Raw genomic sequence first — 27,647 nt, 5'->3', positions numbered from 1 at the left:
TCAATGACTGGAATAATGACAGCAGATAGACCAAGGCCTTGAAATGACCGATTATCCTTTAAAATTGTTGGATATTGCAATAACTTTGCATCAGAATTTTTTAAAAATGTCTTTTTTTCTACTTTTTTGCTTTTGGAATTATACTGTCTTCATTATCCCTTGTTAAGAGACAGCAGAAAGGAGAATAGACTGATTAAACAACTACAGGGACTAATCTGTCTCTTTATACTAAGAGCTCTGGCTGTACTTTGGCCCTTGGGGTCTGCAATTGTCAGATTTTGTTAGATTTTTTTGTTGGTGCCTAAGAAAGCCTGAGTTTCAGCCTCTGTCAAGTGCACAGATTACCTCCAGAGCAGCTCCACTAACATCGAACACCACCAGCAAATGAATCAGCATCAGCGCTAAAAGTCTCTTGTGGCTCATCAGAAAACTGTGCAAACCACACAGCACCAAGAGAAACTACCGATGGAACATGAGCGGCACACCAACGCAGGCTTAATCCAGATTTATTTTTGGCTCTCAGACTTCCAGTCAATCACTGTTGTTCCATCCAGAGAAGAGAATGGATTTTGTCTGCACCTGGCATGCACAGACCCATTCTAATTTGCCTTGCAGACAATTTCTAATTGCTTGCTGTTAATATTTGTGAGCATCCACTGCCAGCCTTAATTAGAGTGATATTCCTATGAGTACACATGGGAGGTTTATGCAGTGTAATCTCGCAGGCCTTCCCAGTTTAGAACGTCGTTATTTTAGAATTTTTTTGTCGACATTCAGACTTAGTGAATCACATATTAATCCCAGTCATACGCTTGTATCCTGGAGTTCATTGAGCCTCTCTGAATTTTGACAAAGCAGCTTACTGTAATTCCATGAAGTTGACAGTTGCTGGCTATTGCATCATCATCTAAGGCTGTCAGTATTTCAATCCTCCCTGAGTGGCCGAGCTAAAGACACAGTCGTGTACTGTGCATGTGTTTGTGTGTATAATTTATGTTTTGTCTGGGGATGGTGACCCTGGAAATTGTTAGGAAGGTGGAAAATGTATTTCATATTTTGTAGTTCATGTAGAGTGTGTAAATCTGTATTTTTGGGATTAGATTGTGAATAAGTATGTATAAAGTATTCATGAGCAACTTTTTGGAGTAATATGTCTTGGTTGGACTAGTCAACTTGTCAGGTCACTTTAAAAATATATCACATTTAGCACAAAAAATGTTTGAATTCAATCAAGAAAAACAGATGTAACTTTTAGAAATATAAAACGTGTTTTGAAGACAGAGACTGCTGCCTCGCTATGAATAGTTATAATGCAGGAAGCTTCACAATCTGAGCTAAATCCTTCTTCTTTTTCCTTATCTTGTCTATTGGTGTCCATAGAATTTTTTATCTCTTAAAATGCTCAGTGCCGTATGCTGGTGGGTTTCCCATTATCTTTATGTAATGAAAATGTTCCATATGTAACGTTAAATGGAAGTGATTATTTATAATATCTACATCAGGCGTTGGTCAGTTTGTGCCACCTCATGTGACCCGATACGTGTTCTTCCTGTGCTGTTTCCGAAGCATGAATAAATCAAATTGAGCAGGATTATATGGCAGATAACACATGAATCTTACTGAATCATAGTAGTCTGTTTCATATCTCCAATTTCTATCAAGATGGGTTCTTTGTTGAATTAATCATTTGTTCTGGCAGCCCAGAACCACACACATTTACTTATCTACACTTTTCTTCCTATGCTCTTCTGATACTATCCTGATATTAGACATACACATAACATCATACAACAATAGAAACAACAGAGTTTATGATGTATAACAGTTGTGGTTTCACCTGTCTGCTCTACAAACCGCTTCTTATACTTCAATGCTGTGATTGAACTCAACCTCTGAATGTTTCACTTCTGTTTTTTCCCCCAACAGATCCCGTCCCAGGTAGGGTGTTTTTTTGTTGTCTCAACAAACTGACATTGCTTCACTCTTGTTTTTGTACCATTCACAAAAAGCCCACAAAGCTAGTGACCTTCTTGCAAATAGATGCATGACATTATAATCAAACACCAAATCATGAAATGCAGATGAAAGGTTGAAGACATCAAATAAATTCAACATTATAAAAGAAGTAATCTGATTGAGGCAAATATCAGGTTTAGTTTGTTTGTTAATAGGTAGTTAAAATTTTACATGGAGATATAAAAATGATTTGCATGAATGGAGGATTGAAATTTGATTGTGAGAGTTGGAAGCAAATATTCACGCCCATCAGTTTTTAAACTCTCTGTAAAATCTGACTTTTAAAGGGTTGTTTGACTCAAATAATACAAATACAGACAAAAACATATTTTCTCACCTACCTGCAGTGGTATCTAGCCCCTATCTGCAAATGGTCTTGGTTTTATGCATCCAGGTTTTGAGATATAATCTCTGAGACTTCCGCCTCCACCCAAAAACAACAAATGAGTGATATTTTGTGTGATGCTCACATAATAATCGATGTCCCTGTTATGCTAGATAATCTGAAACACACAATCAACAACTTTCTTTAGTTAGTTAGAAACAGTGAGGTCTGTGGAGTAATGAGGGACATTGTCTCTGGAAAAACACATGCTGTTGAAACATTTTTTAAAACATTTTTCAGCGCACCACAAACAAAATTAATTTAACTCCATTACTTTTCAATAGCAGAAATCTCTCAACATTAGCACATAAAACTGAAACTGCATGGATACCACTTTAGGTAAATGACAAAAATGTTTTTGTCATTTGGGCAAACTGCCTCTTTTAGTGTCAAACTACCCCTATTTTTATTTTTTTTTGTTTGTTCTTTTTTTTTGTTTTTTGCCTCAATATAATTTCATAGTGAGGAAACATGTTTCTCACATTTCAAAACACACCTCAGGGTTATTTGCACTCAACCTATTGTGTTCCTCTTACAAAGTTTCATAAGGCTAGTCTTGAAACTTCTTCAAAGGCCATTTTCTGAAACGCCTCATCACTACCTGAGGTTTGCCATCCAATGAGGTGGCTCTTTAGTGTCCTTTCAGAGGTGACCTGGCAGTGACAGCTTTATTAATTATAGTTTCTTGAGGGCTATGGCCTATTTGTAAATCCACCTCCACCTGCCCTTGTCTCCCTTCCCACTGAGTTAGACATACCCTGGCCTGCTTTGTCTGCAGAGAGCTGGGTGCTGGGTGCTGCTGATAGCTGAGGTGAGGGTGGTGAGGTGAGGTGGAGGAATCATGTCGACAGCCTCCGCTGTGGCTCGTTCCACCCCTCTGAGTTTCATTTCTCCCCCCATTCATTTTTCATTTAAGAAGGTGACACAATATGCTCTCAGCCCAAGGGGCCAAAACGCACCATCGATTTCCCCTCATATTGTGAAGCTCTGATGCTTCACTCAGCCCGAGCCGTTACCGAGCTCGTAGGTTAGATCGGAGCACACCGGGACGAACTGATAAACACACTGTATGCCTGTAAACACGATGGCTGACTCTCCTCGCTTGTCTGTAGACATTTAAGGGGAAGCTGAATGCCAAGATGTAAACAGCCAGCAAAGATGTGATCGAAATGTCAAAAGCTATTTAATGAGAAAAGGCACCATTCATGTTATGAACTTAAAAAAAGAGGACTGGTAAATAATTAGGGCTGAGGGTTTTTGTTGTTTTTTTAATGAAAGAACGCTGTGTTGAGTTATAAGAAACAAGGAGCACGGGGGCAGACTCACAGACATTCTTAGGAGCAAAAGTTCACACCACTGAATGACATCTGAATGATTTTTTAATGCATGGCAGCAATCAGGACTGAACACGTTTTGGCACTTGGCCTTCATCAAGTTAGTGGGCACTGAAGAAAGCTCTAATGAAGGCTGAGTGCCTGAGCACGTTCATTTCTGACAAGCTGCTGAGCATCAAAAAGTGGTGAAACCTATTATTGTGAGTCAAAGCAGTTCTTTTGTTTCTAAACGGTCCCTGAAGATTTGTAGCATAATCACTTTATTTAATTAATGAAGTAAAATTATCTCATAATTCAATCTAGATTTTAGTCTTTTTTTTCCTCACATGAAGAAAATAATTTTAACATAGATTTTACAATATAGTTTTATCTGCTTTGAATTTTATTAGATAAGTAAGTGTAACATGAGATGAGAAAGATAACTATACGAGGGCTCGTATCTATCAAACTTACATTAAAGAATGCTCCAAAGAGCCAAGTGAAGGTTAAAAAAAATATTTGCTATAGGTGAAGAATGAGACACGCATGAAGCCTCTCTCTCCTAATTACAGCAAAGTGTAGGAGTAACCTTGAAGAGTAACTCTCATGTGAATCATATACATTGATCGCATGTACTCTCAGAGAAAGAATCAGCCGCAACCATCTAACCTGAATATACACCATTGTTTTTTTTCTTGTAGATTTTCTCAGTGATATGTTATTCAACAAAAGCATATATGATTTTAATTTAGTGAAGTAGTGCATTTTTAAAGTGAAATGTTCAATATCTCCTGTAGCAATGGACATGAAATTTTCATCTAACACTTGGAATTGACAACAATCTAATATATTTATGACATATACATCTACAAATAAGGATAAATAATAGAAGAATAATAGAAAATTAACTAAAATGAAAACAAAAAGAGAAGCAAACTAACTGGAGCAGCCTGGTAGACAAGATAAAACAGATAATAAGGGGACTTGAAAACTAAAATGACAAGTGTAGATGATTGCAAACAAAATAAATTCTGCCTTATTCTGTAAACTACACTATTCTGAATTACACATATTGCTTCAGAGAACAACTTATTCATCATGAATTTAAATCCCAAAACATGTCTCATATGGTGCATGCTCACCTGTCTCAACCCTGCAGCCATTTAAGACCCCGAAGGCTACTCATTAAGAGGTCATAAGAGACCTTCCACAGTCTTGAATTTAGTATTTTTGAGTCAAAAGAAATTTGATGAATAGTCCAAAAATATATCTTAGCTGCTTGATAAATATAAGCCTAGAAAAGAAAAATAAGTTCAATTTCATCTGAAACTATAAATATCCCCTCTTTTCATGCAGTTTCTTCACTTTTTAAGAACATAATATTACTTTAAGACTATATAATGCAGAAGACTCAGTACAATGACTTGTCAAGATAGCTTTTTATTGCAGCATGGTCTTAACAAGGTGGCAGACATTCGCTCTTTGTGAGACGGATTCATCACACCAGCACAACATCAATGGGCTCATTAGCTTTGGGGGCTTCTATCTGTGCTACAGCTTGAATAATTTAGTCTTCTGTTTGCTTTCTTATCCTTGTCTGGCACTATTTTTTTGTGTTTACCGGCTTAATAATCACAACACAGCATGAATTAATCATGTTTCAGTTGGTTCCACACAAGTTCACATCATGGACAGCTTTTGGTTTAAATACAGCATTTGTTTTGCTTCAGAAATTAAAGTGCAACATGTTTTGTGTATTTGTGTGGTGTGCATGTTAAATAAAGGATAAGAACATGCATTTTGGTCCTGACAGGGACAATGACTCAGCATGACATTTGAAATGAGCAGAAGTTATTCTGATGGACTATGCACATACGGCATTATATTTAACAACACTGTGTAATTTCTACACTAATCAATTATAGCCTTAGTCCCTTTCCATCAGATCACTTCCCTCTGTTCAGAAAAACAACGTGAACCAGAAAACAATTCTTCTTAATTCTGACTCTGACAGTTATTTTCCTGAGTTGTTTTCTGTGGCACCAAATGGCTTCAACTCTTGACTCAGATTGACGGACGTTTGCTCCACAATATGCCTTTTTGGATGGTTGTTATATTTTTCATTTCCTCTGCTTACAAAACATGAAACATATTTATCTCCTCATCTGCACACCGCAGGCTTGTTGCATTTTCATCGAAACAGTTCATTTCCAGCTCCACATGTCTTCAAATCCGTACTGCTGCACTGCTGCTGCAAGAGCATCAGTAGTTTCTCTGAGTTATTAAAGTCTCTCTCTCTCTGCCTCTCTCCCTCTGGTAGGACTTTGGAGATGATGGCTCGTTGTACATCACCAAGGTGACCACGACCCACATGGGCAACTATACCTGTCATGCCGATGGTTACGAGAAACTGTTTCAGACCCACACTCTCCAAGTGAATGGTAAGAGGCTGGCACATACGCGTAACCCACTTTTGTTTAAACGATTTAATCCTCAACTCTCATCTGCTGCACAGTACCAGGCGCTGTGATAGGTGCTTAACTATCACAGTCTATTCCCATCCTGAAAACTATCTTTCTTGAGTACAGTATTGGTGTATGTCTCATCTCAATCTATCAGACACTATGGCTAGCAGATTGGAGATTTAGACTCTCTTTGGCTCTTGTTGTAAAGATTTATTTGTAAAGACTGTTGTTTTGCTGGCAAAGTGATCATCATAGTCTCTTGTCATTCTTCAAAAGGATTTTTTCAAACCACCTCGGATTGTAGAGAATCATTCAAGTGGTAATCCAAAACATTTTGGTAACATCTGTGGTTGTAAGCGATCCTTGCTGTTTTTTCTTTTTTTTTTTTCCTGCATTACACTTTTGGACAGAAATATGTTCAGAAACTGAATTTGAATCAATTATATTTGAATTTGAATTGCTCAACTTGAATAATTGCATTGAAAAACTGAATCTGAATAGCAATATTTGAAGTTGAATTTATTGGTTTTGAACTGAACTCTAATCATCTTGAAACCGAATGTAATATTATGAAATTGAATTCATTTGCTCTGTAACTGTATTTGATCCTCACTGAAAATTCAACTCTCTATATAGGCCTACTTCCACATTCAATGTAAACTCAGTTCACTGAGACACAAATCCGGTCAGTGCGGAAGAGCAATCGAGTGCAGATTTGCAGAACTCTTTTTCATATACTGTAACGACTATTTTCTCTCAACGATATCAACAACCACTAAGAGCTAGAAATTTCGAGAGCCTGATGTGTTTTCTCTAATTTATGTAAGAACTGCAGTTTTATATCTTGCCGTTTTGGAGAAAAAATACTTTGCTTGAGTTTTGCGCCTGATCTGTTGCCATGGTAACATTTTGGCCTGAGTGAATTGTTTATGGATCAGTTAAGTTCTGAAATTGCGCAAAACTTCCCTTCAGTTCTCTGGACATGATACTCCCAGCTGAACGCCATCAGTTTTCAGCATGTCAAAGCGTGACCAAAGCCTCAATTCACAGGTTTGTTTAAAGATATAATAAACAGTACATCACAGTTTCAGAGCAAATTAATTCAATTTCATAATATTACATTCAAATTTAAGTTAGGTGGCATTCATTTCCAAACTAATAAATTCAATTTCAAATTGTGTGATTCAAATTCAGTTTTTTAAAATTCAAATATAAATGATTCAAATTTAGTTTCTAGTGACACATATTTTTTGCCCATACACACTTATCATTTTCAGTCACAGTGTGTGCTGTGCTGTTTCTGTTTACTAAAGTGGGAGTTTCTGCATTGTTTTCTTTGTCTGATGGCTCAAGCTAAGTACCCACTTTGATTCTGTTTGCTCCAAATTAATCATAGTTGCTGGTAACAATATGAAACAGAAAAAAAAAATCAATGCAATGCAGAAAATCAACAATACAGACTAGAAAAGTGGAAATACACTTACTGGAAAATATTCTGAGTTATTAGTTTAAGTACATATAATACTCCTAGGACATAATGGGCCTTTCCAAAAGGGTTCCTCCACAGTCATACTTCAAAACAGTGTCTCTGAATAGTTATGGAGGACAATCCTTATTAGTTGAGGCACCGCAAATAAATGGGTAAGTTGTGTGAAGCAGTCGTCACCTACTGCGCAAAATAGCACATGATGTGTCGTACAGTTTCTTTTTATCTGCCCGTACATAAATGAATTGCATAGTAACATGATAGAAAATTTTGACAAGTAGCCAGATAGAACTTAATTTGGCCCCATCTTACCGCATGTGCATTTTTTATAATCCTACCATACTACAAATTGCAGCATCATGCTCACACATTGTTTAGAGTATAGTTTTTACGTAATATTAATTTATAACCCTTGTCTGTCCCATGCCATCACATCCCTTTTGGGTGCTGATAGCATTCCATTTTTAATTCAACTGATCAGGCCATTGTGACTGTACCTTAAGTCTGCATCGATACCGATTGAGTTGAAGAGTTTTACTTCTTCCTAATTGGTTTGGAATAACTTTCAGCATGATGAACCCACCGTGTGAATGCAAAACAGAGACAGTATGAAGAGGGCAAAGGTGTAGTGGTTGAGCTTGTGTGAATGAACTTATTTTCTCCCTTACTGGTCCTAATGAGCTGAATGTGAATAAAACACAATGTGTCAACGTAGAAAGCTCAACATCTTCATTACATTTGACAGACAGTTACTTCATTATCATGTTTCTAAGAAAAGATTACTCTGAGGTTAATTGCAATGCTATATAGTACTTATTGTGCCCAAAGCCTGCTGGTCTTATTATACCACATATTCTGTTTATGAAAACAGAGTGAAGCTTGTGAGACTGGTGACTCTTGGTTGTAATTGTTACTGAAACTTCCAGATGACCTTTTTACTGCAGACTATGAATTTCACATTCTTAGTCTGGGTTAAGTCTCCATGGACCTGCTATAACCCTGTCATGGCCACTGAGATCCTCTATAACTCAATTAAGAAACAGCTGAAAAAGGGGGTAATTCTGAGAAACTTGATTCAGGACGCTGTCCATCACTCTGCAGCCACAAGAGATATGTATACAGTATTTTGAGTTTTATTCAGAGGAACAGATGAAATTTAGGCTGGAATTACTTTTGGGGGAACGTTTTCATTTCCCTGTGAAGCAGTCAGAGAGCAGAGATGTCTCTGTTTTGTCAGCGACAGTATGTGCGTGTGTGTGTGTGGAAGAGTTTGGCCTTGATCCCCTCTTTCTGCACACAGACAGACTTTCCATGGTTTTTACACATGCATTTTATGTATTGCTTTTACTGACAGTCAGTCAGTATCTACAAGATCTTCATTTTGTTGTGATTATTTATCTTCACTATGTTGTCTCTGCTCTGTTTTTCATCTATAGCCTGCGCTTTGTTGCAGTGACCCTACTTCACCCACAGGAATCAATAAAGTTGCATCTAATTTGTACTGTGGCTGCAAAGTTTGTCCACTCTCCCAGCCACTTTAGCAGAAAATAAATAGTTGTTTGGGGTAAATTAATGAAAGTCTTGGTTGAATTGTCAAATACACAAACCAACTCTGCTGCTGGAAAAATAAATTTAATTTTCCACCCTGAAAAGCTGCATTCAATTTGAAAACATAATTTAAAATCTAAGTATTTCTGATGGGTAAAATAGAAAAATATGAGTCGTAATATTGTGCTTACTTCAGCCTGGCGGCACTGTTTTTCAAAAGGTAACTTCAAACAGTTTGCAGTTATTAGTGATACATAACACATACATCATAGACTCACTATACATGCACAGTTCTTTGTCATTGTCATTTCATTACTGCTCTTTGACTATACTGTATCTGAGAATAATTTGATTAAGCCTCCCTGAGAGTGGCCATCACATTATGAGGTTATTATTGATCCTGGAAGGAGCTATTTGGGGCGATATACCCATGGGGTCTTGTTGGAATCAACCTGAAGAAGTAACGCGGGACCACTGCCACACAGACCCACCACCTGCAAGGTTAGGTGTAGGTGACGGCCTTGGTGTACTGATCTCTGGTAGCAAAACTGGCTCTTGTGGCCTTGAATGTCATGTCTGTAGAGGGAAAGGGAACCGAGCTAGAGGTGGAGCTAAATTGGGCTCACGTTGATGCACAGCAGCAGTTCTGGGACCAGAATCCTTGATCAGGGGTGGACATTCAGCTCACAAGGCTGAATACTGCTGTGTTGGAGTTTTTCTCTGGAGAGATCAAGAGGATTGCTTACATGTGACTGCATGTTGTGAGGACTAATGCACTAACTGTTGCTTTGCCAGGTCACATAATAGTAGTTTAGAGTAAATGGACTTGCAGAGTTGGGATGTCTGGTTGGGGTCGAAGAGACTGTGCCACTTTGGGATGTCATATAGTTTTAGTTTTAGTTAGGGGAGCTTGGGTGACGATGAAGAAACCAGGAAAGAAATAATCATGATCCAAACTTGAGTATTGTGTTGTTTTCTTTTTAGTGCAGACATGGTCTGTCTGTAATGAAAACCATCTTAAACATAGGGTCGTTCATACGTGTTCCTGGTACAGAGCGGCTTCAGCCAGTGCTCAATTAATCATAATCTGACCTGTGGCCATATGTGTTGGACATTCATTTGAAGACAAGAGTGGGGCTTTCAAGTGCTCAACACTTGGTGGAACATCAATCAAAACAGTTGTTGCTGCATTCAAACTGTTTACCAAGTTATATATATATGTATATAGACCTCCCCAATTCAATACAAATGCAGAAATCAGAAATCCTACCATGTCTAATATTTTGATATCTTGTACCACCCTATCACCCTTTAAAATTGATAGATACTTGAAAAAGTATTAATATAATCATAACTTCAGTTATTTAAACACTAAATTCTGTCACAGTGGCTCCCGTAGAAATAATGAATATTTCATAACATTGTGTACAATGCTGTTTCTTTTTCATTGCTCTCTATTTTCTTAGGCAACAGATCCTCCATGGCATAAATTTCCTTCATTTTAATTACATTAATGAATAATAAATCAAATAAAAACACACACACACACAATAAAAGGAAGAAAAGCCAAACCCCATACACACAAAAGATGACACTCTTTTGAGGTAGAAAAGAAAGACCATACAAACAAGGAATAGCGGTAATCCCTGGAGATCCATTATGCTTGTTAATTTCTGTCCCAGATCTTTTTCGCTCCAGCAGTTTTACTTTATTTACTTCTGTTTAACCTTGAAAAGTACTTTTTCACCATCTAAGCTGTGTACATGTAATGCATTGGATTCAGGCCCTGGACAAAACTGTTGTCTGTGCTATTAGTCTCACATCTCCACAGGAGGCATGTAGCTCAGGTGAGAGAGAAATCATATCTGAGAGAGGAAACTTGTGTGTGTGCATATTTGTCATGATTTGTGTATGAGTGAGGGTTTTTGCACATGTGATAAAGAGGGCACAGGATCATGAGTGTGAGTGTGTGTGTTGTTCACAGGTGCCTGGTCAGTTCTCACAACTGAAGAGTTGTGACCGCAATGTTTTTTAGCAACAGCCACAAGCTCGATTTGATTGAAGAGTTGTAACAAGTCTGCCAGGCTTAGTTGGAAATCTCCCAGTAGTGTGACGGCGAAATGGTCTCTTGCCATGGTGTTTGTATGTTTCTGTGTTCTTGTGTGTATGTGCGTGTCTGCACGCTTGCTCATCTTCTAGAGCACCATGACCGACGGGAGCCTCGCTGAGTGATTGACGACTGGCTGGGGAGCTTTATGATGGAGCTGTCAGCCCTGCTGTGTCGCATTCTCCTGGCAGTGGCTCTCCTGACACTCTCAGAAACACATCAGAATGCAACTACTCTCACATCTTGTATGAATCCAGTTTTGAGTTGAAAAATCCCACCGACCCGCTTGCTCCTTTCATTTTCACTACGGTTCACGCAAAGGAAAGGGTGATTTGCATGCAGGAATTGAGTTTACAAATGCACACTGGTGGAGTATGTAAGTTAGGTATTGTAAAATGGCGGAGTACACACTTCTTCTTTTTAGTCAGGAAATGGAGAGCTTCATGGTTCCTTTGTGCCTTTTTATAAGGCATTTGGGGATCTGGAGAAAGGTGCAGAATTAATGAGAGAGAAGACAGAACATTTATTGATATCACCAAGCAAAATAGTTGATCCTACCAAAGGTTTTTGACTTTCTTTCTCATTGAGAGTTGCTCAAAATATAGGCATATTTGAAGGTTGAAGCTTTCTGTAAAATCATCATTCACACCTGGTAGAGGCGTAAGGAAAACGACAGCTGATAAATACCAGGTGTCCAAGCTCTGTTGCTCAGTTGATGAGATCACAGGTCTAAATAGTTTATAAGATTGACACATTTCAACCCCCAATGCTCTCAACATCAAATAAACAACTTCAGTTCCTCAGAAGCTGTTAAAGTACTGTTCAAGGAGAGTTTATATGCTTCTTTAAGAACTAGAAATTTACAGTATTGACTGATATTTATTATTATTACCGTCATTATTTTTGTTTTCTGTCGGTAGATGAACGCTTTATTAGACCCATTGGAGTGTTCTCCAACCTTGCTCCATGTCGAATTTCAATTCATCAGGAAGTTTATGTAAGTTATACATTTGAACTTGTTACGTGGTTTAAAAGAAACTTTTTTACACTAAGTTGAGAGCATTAGGGTTGGATATGTGGTGAGGTTTAATCCTACAGTTTAAGCTGTTGACATCATCAGCCTAATTTATGCAACTGAGCTATCAAACGGTGCATTTATTAGCTCTTGTTTCCTGACACCTCTGCCAGCTCCTGATGATTATTTTAAAGTAAAACTGAAAGCTTGAAATTGAAAATACACCTGTGTTTTTTGAAGTAGCTCTACACGTATATGTTCTAAATATCAGTGAATCTCCTGGTTTCACATATGTATATCATCGTATCAATATCAATCATTTTAGATATAATGTATTATACAGTATGTATGTGTATTTATAATTGTATTTATTTTAGTTTAATTGTTTACTGCATTAATTTTATTCATGTAAAAACCACTTACTGTGTAGTTAATTGCTGTCAGTAGCAAACAGTGCTTATCCTAAACTAACAACAATTATCCCAATTCTCCTGATAATATCAGCTGAATTTGTAAATAAAGTATAATAATAATATAATAAATATAATAATATAATAAAGTATATCTTTCATTTTTTTAATGCAACATTTTAATTTGCACTCATTCAAAGCCCACCCAGCCTTCCCCTTTTTTCAAACTGTCTGCTGATTAAATAGATTTTCACCATTGGCTTGCCACATTTTCATCCTTTCATGCTACTTTAGGATGAAATTAAATAATTTATGACACTTTATTGACCTCTATCAGTGACCAGTTAGAATTGCAGTGAACATTAACAGACGTCCACAGCAGGGCAGGATGTACTTTCTCTGCCACATTCACAGTCAAAAGAACTCACTGACATGAGATTTTTCTCAAATAATGGGCCTTTAACCAAGGAATGACCTTTATTGAGCTCTATTGGAAACCAGTGGGAACTGCAGCAACATTGATAAAACATGGCTCCTACTAAACAAATGTCTGACACAGCCCCCCCAACCCTCCGATCCCCTTGAGTAACAGCGGTGGCCTGTAACTGATAGACAGCAGTCACATTTTAACAACAGCGGTAGGTATGCTAGATATTCAGAGCGGATTACCTGACAGAAAATATATAATACAATACAAACTGTGTTTTTTCATTAGCTTTTCTGACTTAAGACTGAGGTGAGAAGTGATGTGCTCTGTTTTTAAACAGTAGTTATGGAAGGCTGAATTCTGTAAGTTCACATTTTTTCGCTTTAAAAATACAATCTTTTCATTTCAAAATCCATTTGAACGCTAATCTATTTACAATCACAACAAAGTCAAGGTTTCAGAGGTCACAAATGGCCTGAATGAGGGGGTAGAAGGGGAATATATTGTTTTGTTTTGCCCTAATTAATCAGTAGCAATGACTGATCCATTGACACAAAACCTTAGGTTGCTAGGAGCAGTGGACAGTGGTCAAATGAATATGTAGTCTTAAGAGTTCTTATTTCTGTAAGTTGACTTATAACAAACTTTACAGCTGCATCCATCTTGTTCATGCTTTTTGCCATTTTTCTACCCCTATTTTTCATGGACCTCGCTCGGTAGCTAACTAAGAAGATGATGTCCCCATATAGTCCCTCCCTCCCTTTTTCTCTACTCTGTCATTTGTTTCTCTAACTGTTGGAAACGGCCACCAATAGGCAAAACCACAGACCTCTTTGAATTGTTGAGTAGCTCCGAAAATTAGGTGGTGATTCAGAAGTCTGGATCCAAAAGCTACGCAACACCCACATTTGTCATTTTGTGCTATACGATCCCCAAATCCAAACTTTCAGATATAATGCATCTTTTGAAAAATCCATGCAGGTACCCCTCTGCTCACTCAGTATTTTCATAAAAAAATATTTTATCAATGTTTTTATGTTTACTAACATAGTTATATAATTATTCTGTGCTGAACTAGGGTGAATACCTGCACTTGGAGGGTTGAGGAAACTAGGCTGGGTTATTAAAGTTTTGGCAGGGAGCGGGCCCCTCCCATCACAGATGTTAGGTTGAATTAGATCCATGGAGCCTACAGAGGGCTTAACTGCAACTTCTGCTGAGCCTGAGCCAACCTCTAAACCCATTCTCATCACTGATTAGGGTTGCTCTGTAATTACACCCCTAAACGCTGCACCTACACTTTTACTGTAACCTATGTGACTCCTGTGGTGGTGTTACCAGCTCTGATAGGATCATAGACCGAGATCTTTAGCAGAAAATACCAACCAGTTCCATCTTCTCAAATCACACAAGCAATTTACTCAAACAGGTGTATAAGATGAGATGTGAGCTGTATTTCATGCTACACATTTTCTCTCTCTAGCCTCAAAAGATATTTCTATACGCTGCATTGGCCCACAAAAAAGACCACCCTGATCATAAGAAGTCTCTTCCAATCCCCTTTGTAGCACCTGTTTCTGGATACATGAATGTAGGAAGATAAAGCATATTTAGAATAATTGAAATCACATACAATGTATAAATAAAGTCAATTAATAAAAATAAAATAAACACATTTGTAAATTTATTATTAAACCTGACATATTGTGCACTACATATTGTACATTTCTAATTTTATTTTACCGTTTCAAACAGGATCAATATAAACTGATGGATTAGTGTATTAAACCATTACCAAACCTTTGGGAAGCAGCTATTAGAGTAACATCCTGATAATGTTTTCTCTCACATGATTCATCTATATTCTCCACTACAGAGTAAAACTTTTAAATACAAACTGACATATATGTCCTTGAACATAAGATGACCCCACTTTTTTCATTTGTAGTTTCTGGAAAAACATCCTCTTAGATTTGGGCCGAGACTACCAAGTATAGAGCAGTGACTGTACTGTGTGTGGGTACTGAGGCTTTTGCTCAAGTGAAGTGTCTGTCCCTGACAAACCAACCTGAATTTGACGATTACTGACTGCTGTGGCAGCAATACTGTTTTTTCTAAAATAGAGAGGCTTGTGGTTGCATCCTTAGTTTTAATTCCAACACACTAATTAACACAACTTTGTGAGATTGCCTGAGAAGTTTTATTACTGAAGTGTTCAAGGGAAGCTGGTCGATTCATACTGTAATTGCACTACGGCTGTTGATTAATAGGTTGTTGTGGTTGTAAGTCAGCAACGAAGGTACATGGCATGTGTGCAATGGCCCCACTGCCACACACATCCTGAGATTCAATATTATATCCCTACTTTGCAATATGTTCAATATGTAGATTGTCTATTTTATGCACTTACATGCTGTTCTTCATTAGAGTTTCATTTGAGTTTCATCTGATATACAGTATGTAATGTCATCTTCATGTAATGCCTCTGCTCATAAAAAAATACAATGATAAAAATAATAATATATCTGAAATGCCAGGATAATTTGTTCCATACAGGGCATTTCTTACCTTCTCATAACAGGCAGTCTAGTCTCTTGGTTTTGATCATACGTGGAATGTGACAAACTCTGTTCAACTCTCTGTCTACTATTCAGGTTTCTGATAGTCTACATAAGTGTAGATTTGTCTCTTCCACATACAGCAAATCTGTCATTCAACTGAGTTACCTCAACAGTTCAAGATCAGTCTGGTTTTTAACTGCATGGATTTTGCACCACTTTGCTGGATGTATATACTGTGCAAAAGTTTTAGGCACTTTAGATTTTTTAGATTCTTATCCATAATGCAATACCATCATGGAGGTATCTGATCGGTCCCAAATTCATTCTACAGTATGACAACAACCCCAAAAATACAGCCAAAGATCTATCTTTAGTGATATGAAGTGCGAGGGGTCCCTCAACAGATTATATGGGCCCCACAGAGCCCTGATTTGGGATAACATGATGAGACAGAATATAATGAAACAGCCTAAATCCACAGAAGAACTGTGGCAAGTTCTCCAAGATGACCTTGAAAAACTGTGTGCTACTACTACAGCTACTTTGTAACATATGTTGAGGACTCACCTTTGAGCATGGCAGAGAACATATTAGAAATCTGGATAAGGTGCTTACATACCACGGTATCTCGGCTTTTATCAGAGTGCTCCAACTAGTATCCTATTTCTTAAAACCGAGATAAGATTTCTCCAGCCAAGCTATAATGTTTATTCTACATGCACAAAACATGACCAGGATATTCCAAAAACCTCATCATAACTGAGATGTTAGCATGCAGATGAACACACACAGTGAAATGGAACAATAAACAGAACATGTAACAAAACTGAATCAAAATCGCTGTAGGAACTTCTTAATAATAGTGTGCTGAGTCACATTTTATGAAGGCAACAAAGTCTCTTTTTCTGTGAGAACACAAGATGTACAAATCATAAAATTTGCATGTTGCTCTAAAAGTATATTCCTACAGAAATATTTACAGCATTGATTTTATTTCAATGTGCATTCAGGCAGATTGATGGATAAATGCCACTTTGCATTGACGTATCCTATTTAAATGGTCTTTATTCACAGAGCAATTTCAACAAACAAGACTGTCACAAAGTGATTTGCTGTAAAAACATGAAAAAAAACATAAAGAGGAGGATAGGATAATAAAACCAGAGAAACAACATGAGATGCACCTTCCAAGAAATGAGACCAGAGATTTTGTACGCTTGTATGAGCATGTGTGAGGACATAGACGTGAATAATAATCTTCACTCAGATGATTGTACAGAATAATTGTCTCCATGGGTTCTATTCAGTCAACCTTGTTACTGTTGAGGGGCACTGGTGTAACTGGAGTGTCTCTGTGACTGTGATTGGTAAAGTAACCTGGATGCCATAAGAGTCCTTGGTGGCCCACTGTGGATGGCGTTTTGGCAGTCAGGTTGACGTGAGCTCCAATGCCCGGGAGTGCCGTGGTTACCAGATGGCCATGGCAGCAATCTTCAATCCTCCACTCACCTGGCTGAGTAAAGACTTCCTCTAACCCAGTGCCCACAGGAAATGGTCTCTACAGCACGTCTGCCTACTCTGTTTCTGCCAAGACTCTCGCTTCCATCCTGCACTCATGTCTCTGAAGTCTGTTTCAGTAAAGAGGACACTGATTTGGGCCACAGAGGCTATGAGCGATTGCTCAAACAAGATGGCAGGATAGAGAGTTTTGATGTCCATACATAGATAGATAGATCACTATGATAGCATATGTGCAAATGCAAGGTGATTAACAGTGCAAGAATAATAATTACTGTAACTGATATAAAATACAAATTGGAGATAAATATGTGAACAAATATAAATAGAAATTGTGTGTAAGACTCATAGCCAGTAACCAACAGTCTAGCAGCAGGTGAGCATGGGTAGCAACGGAGAGGCAACATCACGCCTAATAGTCAATTTCGCCCCACCATTGCTGGGAGGAGTTGAACAGCCATATGGCCTGGGGGACAAAAGACTTCCTGTCTGTTGAGCAGGACTGAGACAGCAGTCTGTCACTGAACATACTCCTCTGCCCAGTGAATGTTCTATGCAGAGGGTGGTGTGCATTGTCCATGATGGACAAAAGTTTATTTAAGGTCCTTCTCTCTGTAACTGACATAAGGGAATCCAGCTCTGCTCCAATCACAGAGCCAGCTCTCCTCACCTCCTCACTCCTTCTCACTTAAAACACTGCCAAGTTGACATCCTTATATGTGACAAGCTGTTGTGGAATGAATCATGCTGCTTTTTATGGTACCCCTGTAAACACTTCATTGTCACTGGCTGAGTTTCAGTCACCATCTCCGTAGGTCAGTCTCTTCACAGAGGTTACTATCCTTTTGAAAGGTTTTATCATTGTTATGCTTTTGACAGAAGGTGTCTTTCCTTTTAAGGATTATTCAAATTCATTCTTTTGATATTTTCCATGTTTTGTGGAGCAAGACTAACAAATTAGCCCCTGGGTGTAGAGCAAAACTGTGGCATATTCTCAGCCAATGCATAAATACATATTATTAATGTATTTGTGTGTGTTATTGATTTATGTTGATTTATGGTTCTTGGAAGTACAGTATGTAGGAGTGTTTTTGTTTGTTTTTGCTTCAGGGTAGGGTAAAGAAGTGAAACTCCAGCATGACAGTGGCACAATGTGAAGAAATGTGTAAAGTCAGCTTTTGGAACAGTTTGCCAAAGGGAGCGACATTTAGTCTGTGTCTTTTCTCTCTTAAAACGTTTTTGTTTTCTCTTCTTCTATCCTCTCATCTCCTTGCTGACAAAAGGTTACATAAAATCAATGACTACAAAGCCAAATCGATAACGTCCGAACAGAGGTTCTCTCCCTTATTTATCTATCTGATTTGTTTAGCTTCACAGAGCACGTTAACCTTATCTAAAAGCAATGCTGCAATATACTTGATCCTATTGATAGTGTATGCTAATGCCAGACCACAAGTTCACAGGACTTGGCCTCTTCTCTAAAACTTCTCGTTCAATAAGGTTGCCTCAGTCCTGCCTTCGGACTTTTAATGTCAGCAAGGACATTTTAACCCTGGTTTACAGGACACTAATTGAATCTACTAGTGTACTGCCCATTCAAAATGTATCTGTTCAGAATGGGCCAATTGATTATTATTTCTCGAGAACCGCATATGTATGTATCAACTGACAAACCTATCTATTAAAACAATAATGAATGAATGAATTAAACAGTTTAAATCCAAACAGAAACTTCACCACTGAGACTAAACAGAGCTTGAACCGTATCGGTTTATGGCCTTCCACTGGTTGATTCTGCTGCCAATCAAAATGTTTCTGCGCTCCTATTGGCTAGTTTTATTGCCTCCACCTCTGGTTTTTTCTCCTATGTATGCTCATTCTTCTCTCTTGGACAGTTTAACTGAGCAGGGTGTGTACCTTTGTCTCGCTCATCAAGTCAGAGCCCAGAAACCCCGCCCCGTTATGATGTGACGGTGTTTAATCAAACAGCCCCCACTGCTCTCAGACACGGAGCTGAGCAGCTCACTGTTCACTTGTTTGTTCAAAGATTATTAATATATAATGTGTCATGTGTCCAAACTGCTTTTGACACTGCATGTTCTTGGGTCCCCAGGAATACACCTGCCGAGTGTGAAGTTGATCGGGTGAACAGTTCTCGAGATATGCAAACATACATACATACATACAGACAGACAGATAGACAGATAGACAGAGATTTTTTGCTTTTTAGTTAGATGAACTGCAGTGCCTGTTCAAAACGTGTCTAAGACATCCTGCAGTAAGTCTTGAACGTACATGTTTCATTCACAGTCAACGTACACAGTTCAATAGTACAGCTTAAGTCTCTTAAACTTTTTCAGGTCATTATCACTTTGGATGTAATCCCACCACAATGTGGGTTGCAATGGTAGAGTCAAGCTGTACATATTTCCGCTCAGTTTTCAAGATATGCAAATGACCAACATACAGACAGACAGACAGACAGTGAGACAGATATTCCTTGCTTCATATAGAGATATATTTACCTTCAACATTTCATCCTCGTGCAACGCCCTCACCACCAAACACAAAACAGAGCTCTCCCACATAACTAATCAGGCCGGCAAAATAATTGGTTCACCCCAAACTCCCCTATCTGAGCTGTACACCTGGTTAGTGATCAGGAAAACCACTCTGATCAATCAGGATCCCTCTCATCCCCCAAAAATACTACCTGTTTAACACTGTTCTTGTCAGTTGTAGTTTGAGTCCTATTCTGTGTGTGTGTGTGTGTGTGTGTGTAAATGTGTTTTTAAATGTGCATTATTTTTTTTGTTGAGTAGCCTTGTAAAAAAAAGAATTTTGGTTGCTTTGTGAGATACAATAAAGTTATCTTATCAAGTGGTATTTATGTAAACAACAGTGGTCTGCTTTTATTCAGTTCTCCATCTCAACAGTCTCCTCCTCTTTTTCACCATGTTCCAGTCCCTCCTGTTATCCGAGTGTACCCAGAGAGCCAAGCGAGGGAGCCAGGCGTCACTGCCAGCCTGCGCTGCCATGCTGAGGGAATCCCCAGCCCCCAGCTGGCCTGGCTGAAGAACGGCATGGACATCACAACCAAGCTGTCCAAACAGCTCACCCTTCAAGGTAAAAAAGAGTCAGAGTTTACTGTTCATTGCATTTACACTTGTACATTTTTCCTCCAATAGTACTACTGCTATTATTATTTTTTACAACTGTCCTATCTCACATAGGCCCCGCCCTCTACTGGACTCTATGGGTAATACTCTCCTTCAATCACACACACACAATCACCCACTGAAATTTGCATGTACGTAGCCGGGCCTACTGATTCTGTGTGTCCCACACAGTATAAAAGGCAGCTCCTCACTGCAGTTCACATCCTCTTCTCTTCAATGACGACTGAAGAGACATTTTTCCTGGACATCTTCTCCCAGACATTTGGCAGTGTGTCAAAGTGCCTGAAGGGAGCCACTAGTAGCAAGACCCCCACCCCCCCAGCAGAACAGGATGACACCAACGGCCAGATTAATAACCTGATTCTGGGTGTTGTTACTGGCACAGTGGGCTCATGTTATGTGGGGTCGGGACCCACCACTCTACAGAGAAGAACTCCTGGGAGCTCCCATAGTTCCAGACAGGCTTTTCGGGTACATTTCATCTTTTGCTCAGTGCTTCAAGAAGCTGAAAGAGGAGAAGGTGCAGCTTAGCTATCATCTGCCACTCACACCTTCTTCTAGCAAAAGAGGAGATGAGGTGCATTGCTGCAATGCCACAGCAAAGAGGAGAGTGTGCAGGCAGGGCAGAGCACCATCAGCGCTTGCTGCTTCAGCCACCTCCCAGACCACCTTGCCTGAGACACTGCAGCACCGACCCCCCACAATGGTGGGCCTATGCTGGAGTGAAGAGCGCTGACAGACCCCCCACAGAAGCTAGTATATGCATGAGGAAAGTCAGTGGTGCTGAAATGACTGTCAGCGGAAGGGAGAGTCATATCGGCAAGGGCTATGTTCAACAGCCCCCCCGCCCCCCCTCCCACCACTATTCATGTTCATGTTCGCTGTGTGTGCAATTTGTTGAAAATGTTTTAATAGTCTGCCTCTCTTCCCTCTGTCAGAGAAGCAGACGGCAGGTGGCCTCATTCAGCTGCAGGCTGTGCTACCCAAAAAAAGATCAAGGTTGAGCTCATCCATGAGCGCTATTTTAGGCACGATGTGGTGAAAAAGAAACGCATCCGGCTCAGGAGATCCAGGACCTCTTACTGAAACAGGCTGTCTTGATTTTTCCCACTCATGACAGACAGAGGGGGTTTTACTCCGTGTACTTCCTGGTTCCCAAGAAGACAGGAGGTTTCAGACCCATCTTGGCACCAAAATACAGGAAGTTCCTGCATTTCACCTTCCAGGGGATAGCCTACAAGTACAAGCAGTTTTGATTGTCATGCAGGTATTGGGGCTCGTGGCGGCAGGCCATCCAGTTGTTCCAATGGGGTTCCTGTATATGCATCACCTGTAACAGTGGTTCACCAGCCTGCACTTGGATCCCAAGAGGCTCAAGCACTGCTGGGTGAACATTCTCAATTGCATCAGTGCAAGAGGACCTGCATTATTGGGGGCCCTTGGGGGTGGACAGGTTTGCACATGCTCGATGGCCAAGGAGGCTGCTTTATGCCTTTCCTCCTCTTTCCCCTCCTTGTCTCAATGGGAACTGCCCTTGGTGCTCGAGGCCTTAGTTAGTGATCCCTCTGAGCCTCTGGTGTGCTCCTCTCTGAAGGCGTTGTCATTCAAGACAGCTTTGCTGCTTGCACTGATCTCGGCTAAGAGAGTGAGTGAATGGTGTTCCCTGACGTCTGCTTTGTGGTGACCACAGTGGTGCTTCTCTCAGGCCAAACCCCTCCTTTGTTTCTAAGAACATAAGGAGTTCATTTAGGTTGAGAACTATTCAGCTAGATGCATTTTGTCCTCCATCCTATGGGGATGCCAGGGAGCCAAAATGGCACGTCTTATGCCCAGAATGTGCAATTCTGCAATTATGTTGAACACATGCCCCCTTCCAGTGCACTGAACAGCTGTTCGTGTGCTATGGAGATAGAGTAGCTGGTAAAGCCCTATCCAAGAAGCTCCTAGCTTGTTGGCTGTGTGAGTGCATCTCCCTAGCCTACAGGCAGGCAGCACCCCCCACTCTGGTGTATGACCTATGACCCCTGCCAGGTTAGGCCATATTTTCACCCACCTCATGTCCATGTTAACTGGTCTGGGTTGGGCCCCCTACTTTGGCGACTAACTTATAGCTGATCAGGCTCAATGAAGCAGTCCAATGACATGTTGCAGCAGGGTGAACATTCATCAGGCTTCATCTATTGTACCCATACAGTCCAGTAGAGGGTGGAAACTGTGTGAGATAAAACTAAGGTTACGATATTGTTACCCTAGTTCTGTAAGCACAGGCAAATCCCCTCTACCTATGGACCCTGCCACTGAAGTGGATGGGAACTGCAGCAAGGTGCTGCGTTTCATACTGTGTGAGACACATGGAATCAGTAGATGCTTTCTGATTGGCTGTCTATGTACATGCAAATTTCAGAAGGCGATTGTCCGCATGTGATTGGAGGAGAGTATTACCCATAGAATCCAGTAGACGGCTACACCTGCGTTTTTAGAACTTACAATGTCATAACCTTCATTCTTCATTCTCTTCTCAGCTACAACTACTCTTACTACAATTGCTGCTACTGTTGCAGTTAGAGTTAATTTAACTATGTTTTATGACATTTATATTTATATTACCTTTACAAATATTTACTAATACTGCTACAGCTGATAATAATACAGATGGGTGACAAATTAAAGGAAAAACCAAAACAGGTCTGAATGCTTGACCCCTACAGTGAGGGGATATGGCGGCTCTGTTATGCTGTGGGGGGCATTTTGCTGGTTTGGGTCCACTTGTACGCTTAGAGGAAAGGGTCACTGCAAACTCAATTTACAGTAGTTCTGAGTGATGAAATATTTCTATCCTGATGGGAGTGATCTCTTCCAGGATGACAATGCCCCCATCCATGGGGCACGGGGGGTCTCTGAATGGTTTGATGAGCATGAAAATGATGTGAATCATATGCTATGGCCTTTGCAGTCACCACATCTCAACTCAATTGAACATCTATGGGAGATTTTGGACTGTGTTAGACAGGGCTCTCCACCACCATCATCAAAACACCAAATGAGGGAATATCTTTTTGAAGAATGATGTTCATCCCTCCAGTAGAGTTCAGAGTCTTGTAGAATCAATGCCAAGGCACATTCAAGCTGTTCTGGCGTCAACAACCTGACTAAGACACTTTATGTTGGTTTTTACTTTAATTTGTCACCCGTCTGTTCATTTACTTTTTTCATCATTTTATATGTAAAAATAGGGCTATGGATTATGACCTAAAATTCTTATCAATATTAAAAGATTCACCTGGATTACAACAAATATGACAATGATTTTTTTCTAACATCAGTGCATGTATTTCCTTTCTCATGTCGGTTTGCTTCTGATATGTTTGCATCCTGTTGAATTACAGTATGACCAGTTAAAGATAATTGGCTGTTGGCTGTTTGGTTTGTTTAACTTCTGTAGATCTCATTACTTGTCAAGCCATAGCATAAAATATTGTGAAGTAAACATTTTCAAGTTCCTTCTAGTTCTCACAATAAATAGTAGGAGTTTTTGTACACAAAAACGCTAAACCAGAAATTGTCCCAGTGCTCACAAAAACACAGCATGTGGCAGACCTGTGCCACATTCTTACTTTGAACTCCTACCTTTTTGATTTCTCCCTGAAACAAACCTCTCAGCCTCCTTCCCAACATGTTAGAGAATGGTTATGTAACAGAGTAATGGTAGCAGAGGATGGTAGCACAGAAGTCATCTTTTATCTCTTTCTGGAAGGCAAACTGTCTTTGTGTCTGTTCCCTCTGTTGTTCCTCAAAGCTAATGGAAGCGAGGTGCACATCAGCAATGTGCACTTTGAGGACACCGGCGCCTATACCTGCATCGCCAAAAATGATGCTGGTGTCGACGAGGACATCTCTTCGCTATTTGTGGAAGACTCTGCGCGCAAAACTTGTATGTATAAGTCATGATGTCAGTTTCTGCTTTTATTCAAGCGATGATGCAAATGGAGCTCTTAATAATTTAGCCTGTTAGTTCTTAATAGTTTATATCCTTTAATGCAATGATAGAACCTCTGCAAGGGAAGTAATGGTGATACCATCTATATTCACCTTGTTTCCTGGTTTGGAAGCAGAACCAAATGTTCATGCACCCCTCCATCCACTCAGGAAGACATTTTTTGCCTTTCATATTTCATCGTCTTTATTCTGGCACACTAGGGCTGCAACTCATGATTATTTTCTTTATAATCAATTATTTCAAATAATTGATTCATAATTTAGTCTACAAAATGTCAAAACATTGTGGAAAATTGCAAACAGTCCAAACTTAGAAAAATTTAATTTTCAATTATATAAAACAAAGAAATTTGTCACATTTGTCACTTTCACGCATTTTTGCTGGACAAATGACTTAAGATTAGTCTATTATCACAATTGTTGATAATTTTGTCTTCAATCAATTTATCAACTAAAATTTAAGTAAATCAATTGTTGCTTCCAAAATTTCTTCTCTACATGATGCTCAGCGCAGCAATTATTTGGAAGAATATTTAATGATTAAGTTGTTATTTCGAATTCATAGTCAGCGGTCAGTAACATCAGGTTTAACACAAGTAACCTTCATATTCAAGTTTGAAAGCACTTTTTGACACAAACAATTTCCTCTTGTCCCCAGGAATATAGTCTCCTATAGTAATTAACTTCACCTTTTCAGAAATGTCAGAATCTGTCTTTGGGGCTCAAGACCAGTTGTTAGTGCGTTGTACTTTCCTGTGGGTAATTAGGCTTCCCAAACAGCACATGCAGCAACTTTGCAGTCTCATCACACATCCCCCGTGCACGGTCCCACACCTCTGCCAGACCTGACATGTTTAGATGTCATCCCAGCGGTACGGCACTTCCTCCACCCAGCCTGTCACGCATCAGAGGATCATGCTCGGCAAGGTCAGAAGTCACTTGTGTGCTTTGAAGCTTTTGAAGCTCTAACGTGGGCCAAAATGGTGCTAGGAGTTGGATATTGTAGACCCTTTTTATAGTGAGCAACCCCACAGGACGGCAGTTCAAAGGGATGTCAGCAGACAGCCAGATGTGGCTGCACTATACATTACGAAAAAGGAGAGAAAAAAATAGACTTTACTGCACTGTTGTCTGGCCTGAATATCGGACTGACTGCATAATTGACCCACTCTAGTTTTAGCATAAGAATGCCACCCTGTATTCAGAAACTAGTTAAGTAAGCAAATGGGAGCTGACTTTTTTTCTTCCTTGGATTGGCTGAGCCTGAGGCTAATGTGGGGCATCAGCAAATACCATTAGCAGCCCTCAAACACTGAAACCACCACCTCTGCTCCTAAAAATAAACATCCTGACAAGTCACTTCATTCAGGAGGGAGTCTTGAGATTAGTTGTTTTGTAGAGTTTACAAACTTTATTCCAATGGCAATTAAGGCGTGTTGAATTAAATTACATCTTGATATTAGTGATTTTTAGCATAGAAGATTTTTATTTCAAAATATCATCCCTATGTCTGTCGACAAATCACATGAAAAGACAAAATCAGCTAATGTTTTTTTAACTGATTAATGGAGAAAAAAATGCTAAAAAAAATGCTAAAAAAAAACAAACAAAAAAAAACAAAACATGCCCAGTTTAATTTCCCAAAGCCTAAGGTGATGTTGGTAAAGTTGTATTGTTTTGTCTGAGCAGTCCAAAAAGCAGCTGATCATCACATTGAAGAAGCTGGAATCAGAAAAATGTTTCACATTAGTGCTTGATGAATGTCTGATGTGACATCTTAATTTTTGATTGCCAAAATAGTTGCTGAATCATTTTCAGTTTTTCAATATTTTGTGGCTCTCAGCCCCAAGTCCATTTGTTACTACTGAAGACTTACAAAACAAGTCATGAATATATACTTACTTCCTCAATAAAAACTAAATAATTTCCTACTACAGATGGTCACTGCAGTTTGTAGCAAATGTTACTCAAACATGAGTAAATAGTGCATTTATTTGGGACTCTTTTAAGCCTCAGATTGGCGAGCATGTATTTATTTAGATGTAGTATGTGGGATCAACTCAAAATACACTATAATGGCCGTGTTCATGGCAATGAACATGTCACCCAGTGGCCATGGTGTGGCTCATTAATGTTTTTTAATAGTTTATTTAACAAGGAGCTCTATGGCAAAGGAGAATAAACTATACAGTAACTAATAAACAATATCATACTATATAGAATCAAATCACTGATGGTTTTGGTTTTTTCAGTGGATTTTTTTGACAATATAAGTAACAGTGATTTTTTGCCAGATTTATCCTGAACCTTCAGAATCTGTGTTTGGGATAAGAGAGAAACAGAAAGAGGACTAAGATCAGATTTTCCAGCTTTACAGGTTTAACAGTCACAAGCCTTCAAAAAACTCCCTCGTGAACTAAATGGAATCATCAAATAACGTATGTAAATAGCTCATGAAAACTACAAAGATGGTTCATACATGTTTGATATGGAGTTAAACTGTATTTTTCAACCCCCTACATAATTTATCTACCCTGCTGTTATTCTTTGTCATTGCAGTTTGCTTTGTGTAGCATATGTTGCTGTGATTTTCTGTCATGGTTTCCTTGACATATTAAATAGTTTTGTGGTTTTTTGGATTGATGCACCTGCAGTTTTGATCACAGGTGATTTAGTCTCTTTGGAGATCCGTTTGTTATCTCATGTGGCTTTGAAAATTGCATATCAAAGAGCAGATTTTCAGACTTCTTTCACAGCTGAAAAATGCTGCTAATTGGCATTGAATTTAATGTAATTCACCTTTTGTAATTGAGTTATTTCAGAGTTATTTCCAGGAACTTTCACTTTGCCTACCCCCTGTAATTATGATGAATATAGAATATCAGGACAATGTGATAAAGAATGAACTTGTTAACTCCTTAGTGTGACCTGCCCAACTGGAAGGTAAGGCACTACTAACCACACCTTAAACTGGGTCCACCCAAGACTAGCCTCTGTATACAGGTCAACACACAGATAATGTTGTCAAGAAAATTAGACAGAAACAAGGCTTCAAGTGCATTTGTATAAAAATGTATTTAAAAAGAGTAAGACTGTTGCAGTAAAACTGGAGGACCACTTTATAATGGTCAAAGCAGGTATTCAGATTTAAAATAGCACAATACGGAGATCCTAAAACGCCATGCTGGTTCCTCACACTACAAAAAAAAGGATACAATTAA

The 27,647-nt window shown here is 39.1% G+C and overlaps 1 protein-coding gene across 1 annotated transcript in view; it reads left to right on the top strand.

The window, feature by feature from the left end:
* fstl5 (follistatin-like 5) overlaps positions 1-27,647 on the top strand; it is a 177,444-nt gene that overhangs the window by 115,545 nt on the left and 34,252 nt on the right. The window contains exons 8-10 of the mRNA XM_042419078.1: positions 6,035-6,155; positions 20,216-20,377; positions 24,227-24,361. Of these exons, the coding sequence (XP_042275012.1) occupies positions 6,035-6,155; positions 20,216-20,377; positions 24,227-24,361 (418 nt within the window). The remainder of the gene's footprint in view (positions 1-6,034; positions 6,156-20,215; positions 20,378-24,226; positions 24,362-27,647) is intronic.

Source organism: Thunnus maccoyii, chromosome 8 (assembly GCF_910596095.1).
Source record: "Thunnus maccoyii chromosome 8, fThuMac1.1, whole genome shotgun sequence".
Lineage (NCBI taxonomy): Eukaryota > Metazoa > Chordata > Actinopteri > Scombriformes > Scombridae > Thunnus > Thunnus maccoyii.
The sequence above is the reverse complement of the archived record's forward strand: the minus strand, read 5'-3'. Positions and strand labels throughout refer to the sequence as shown.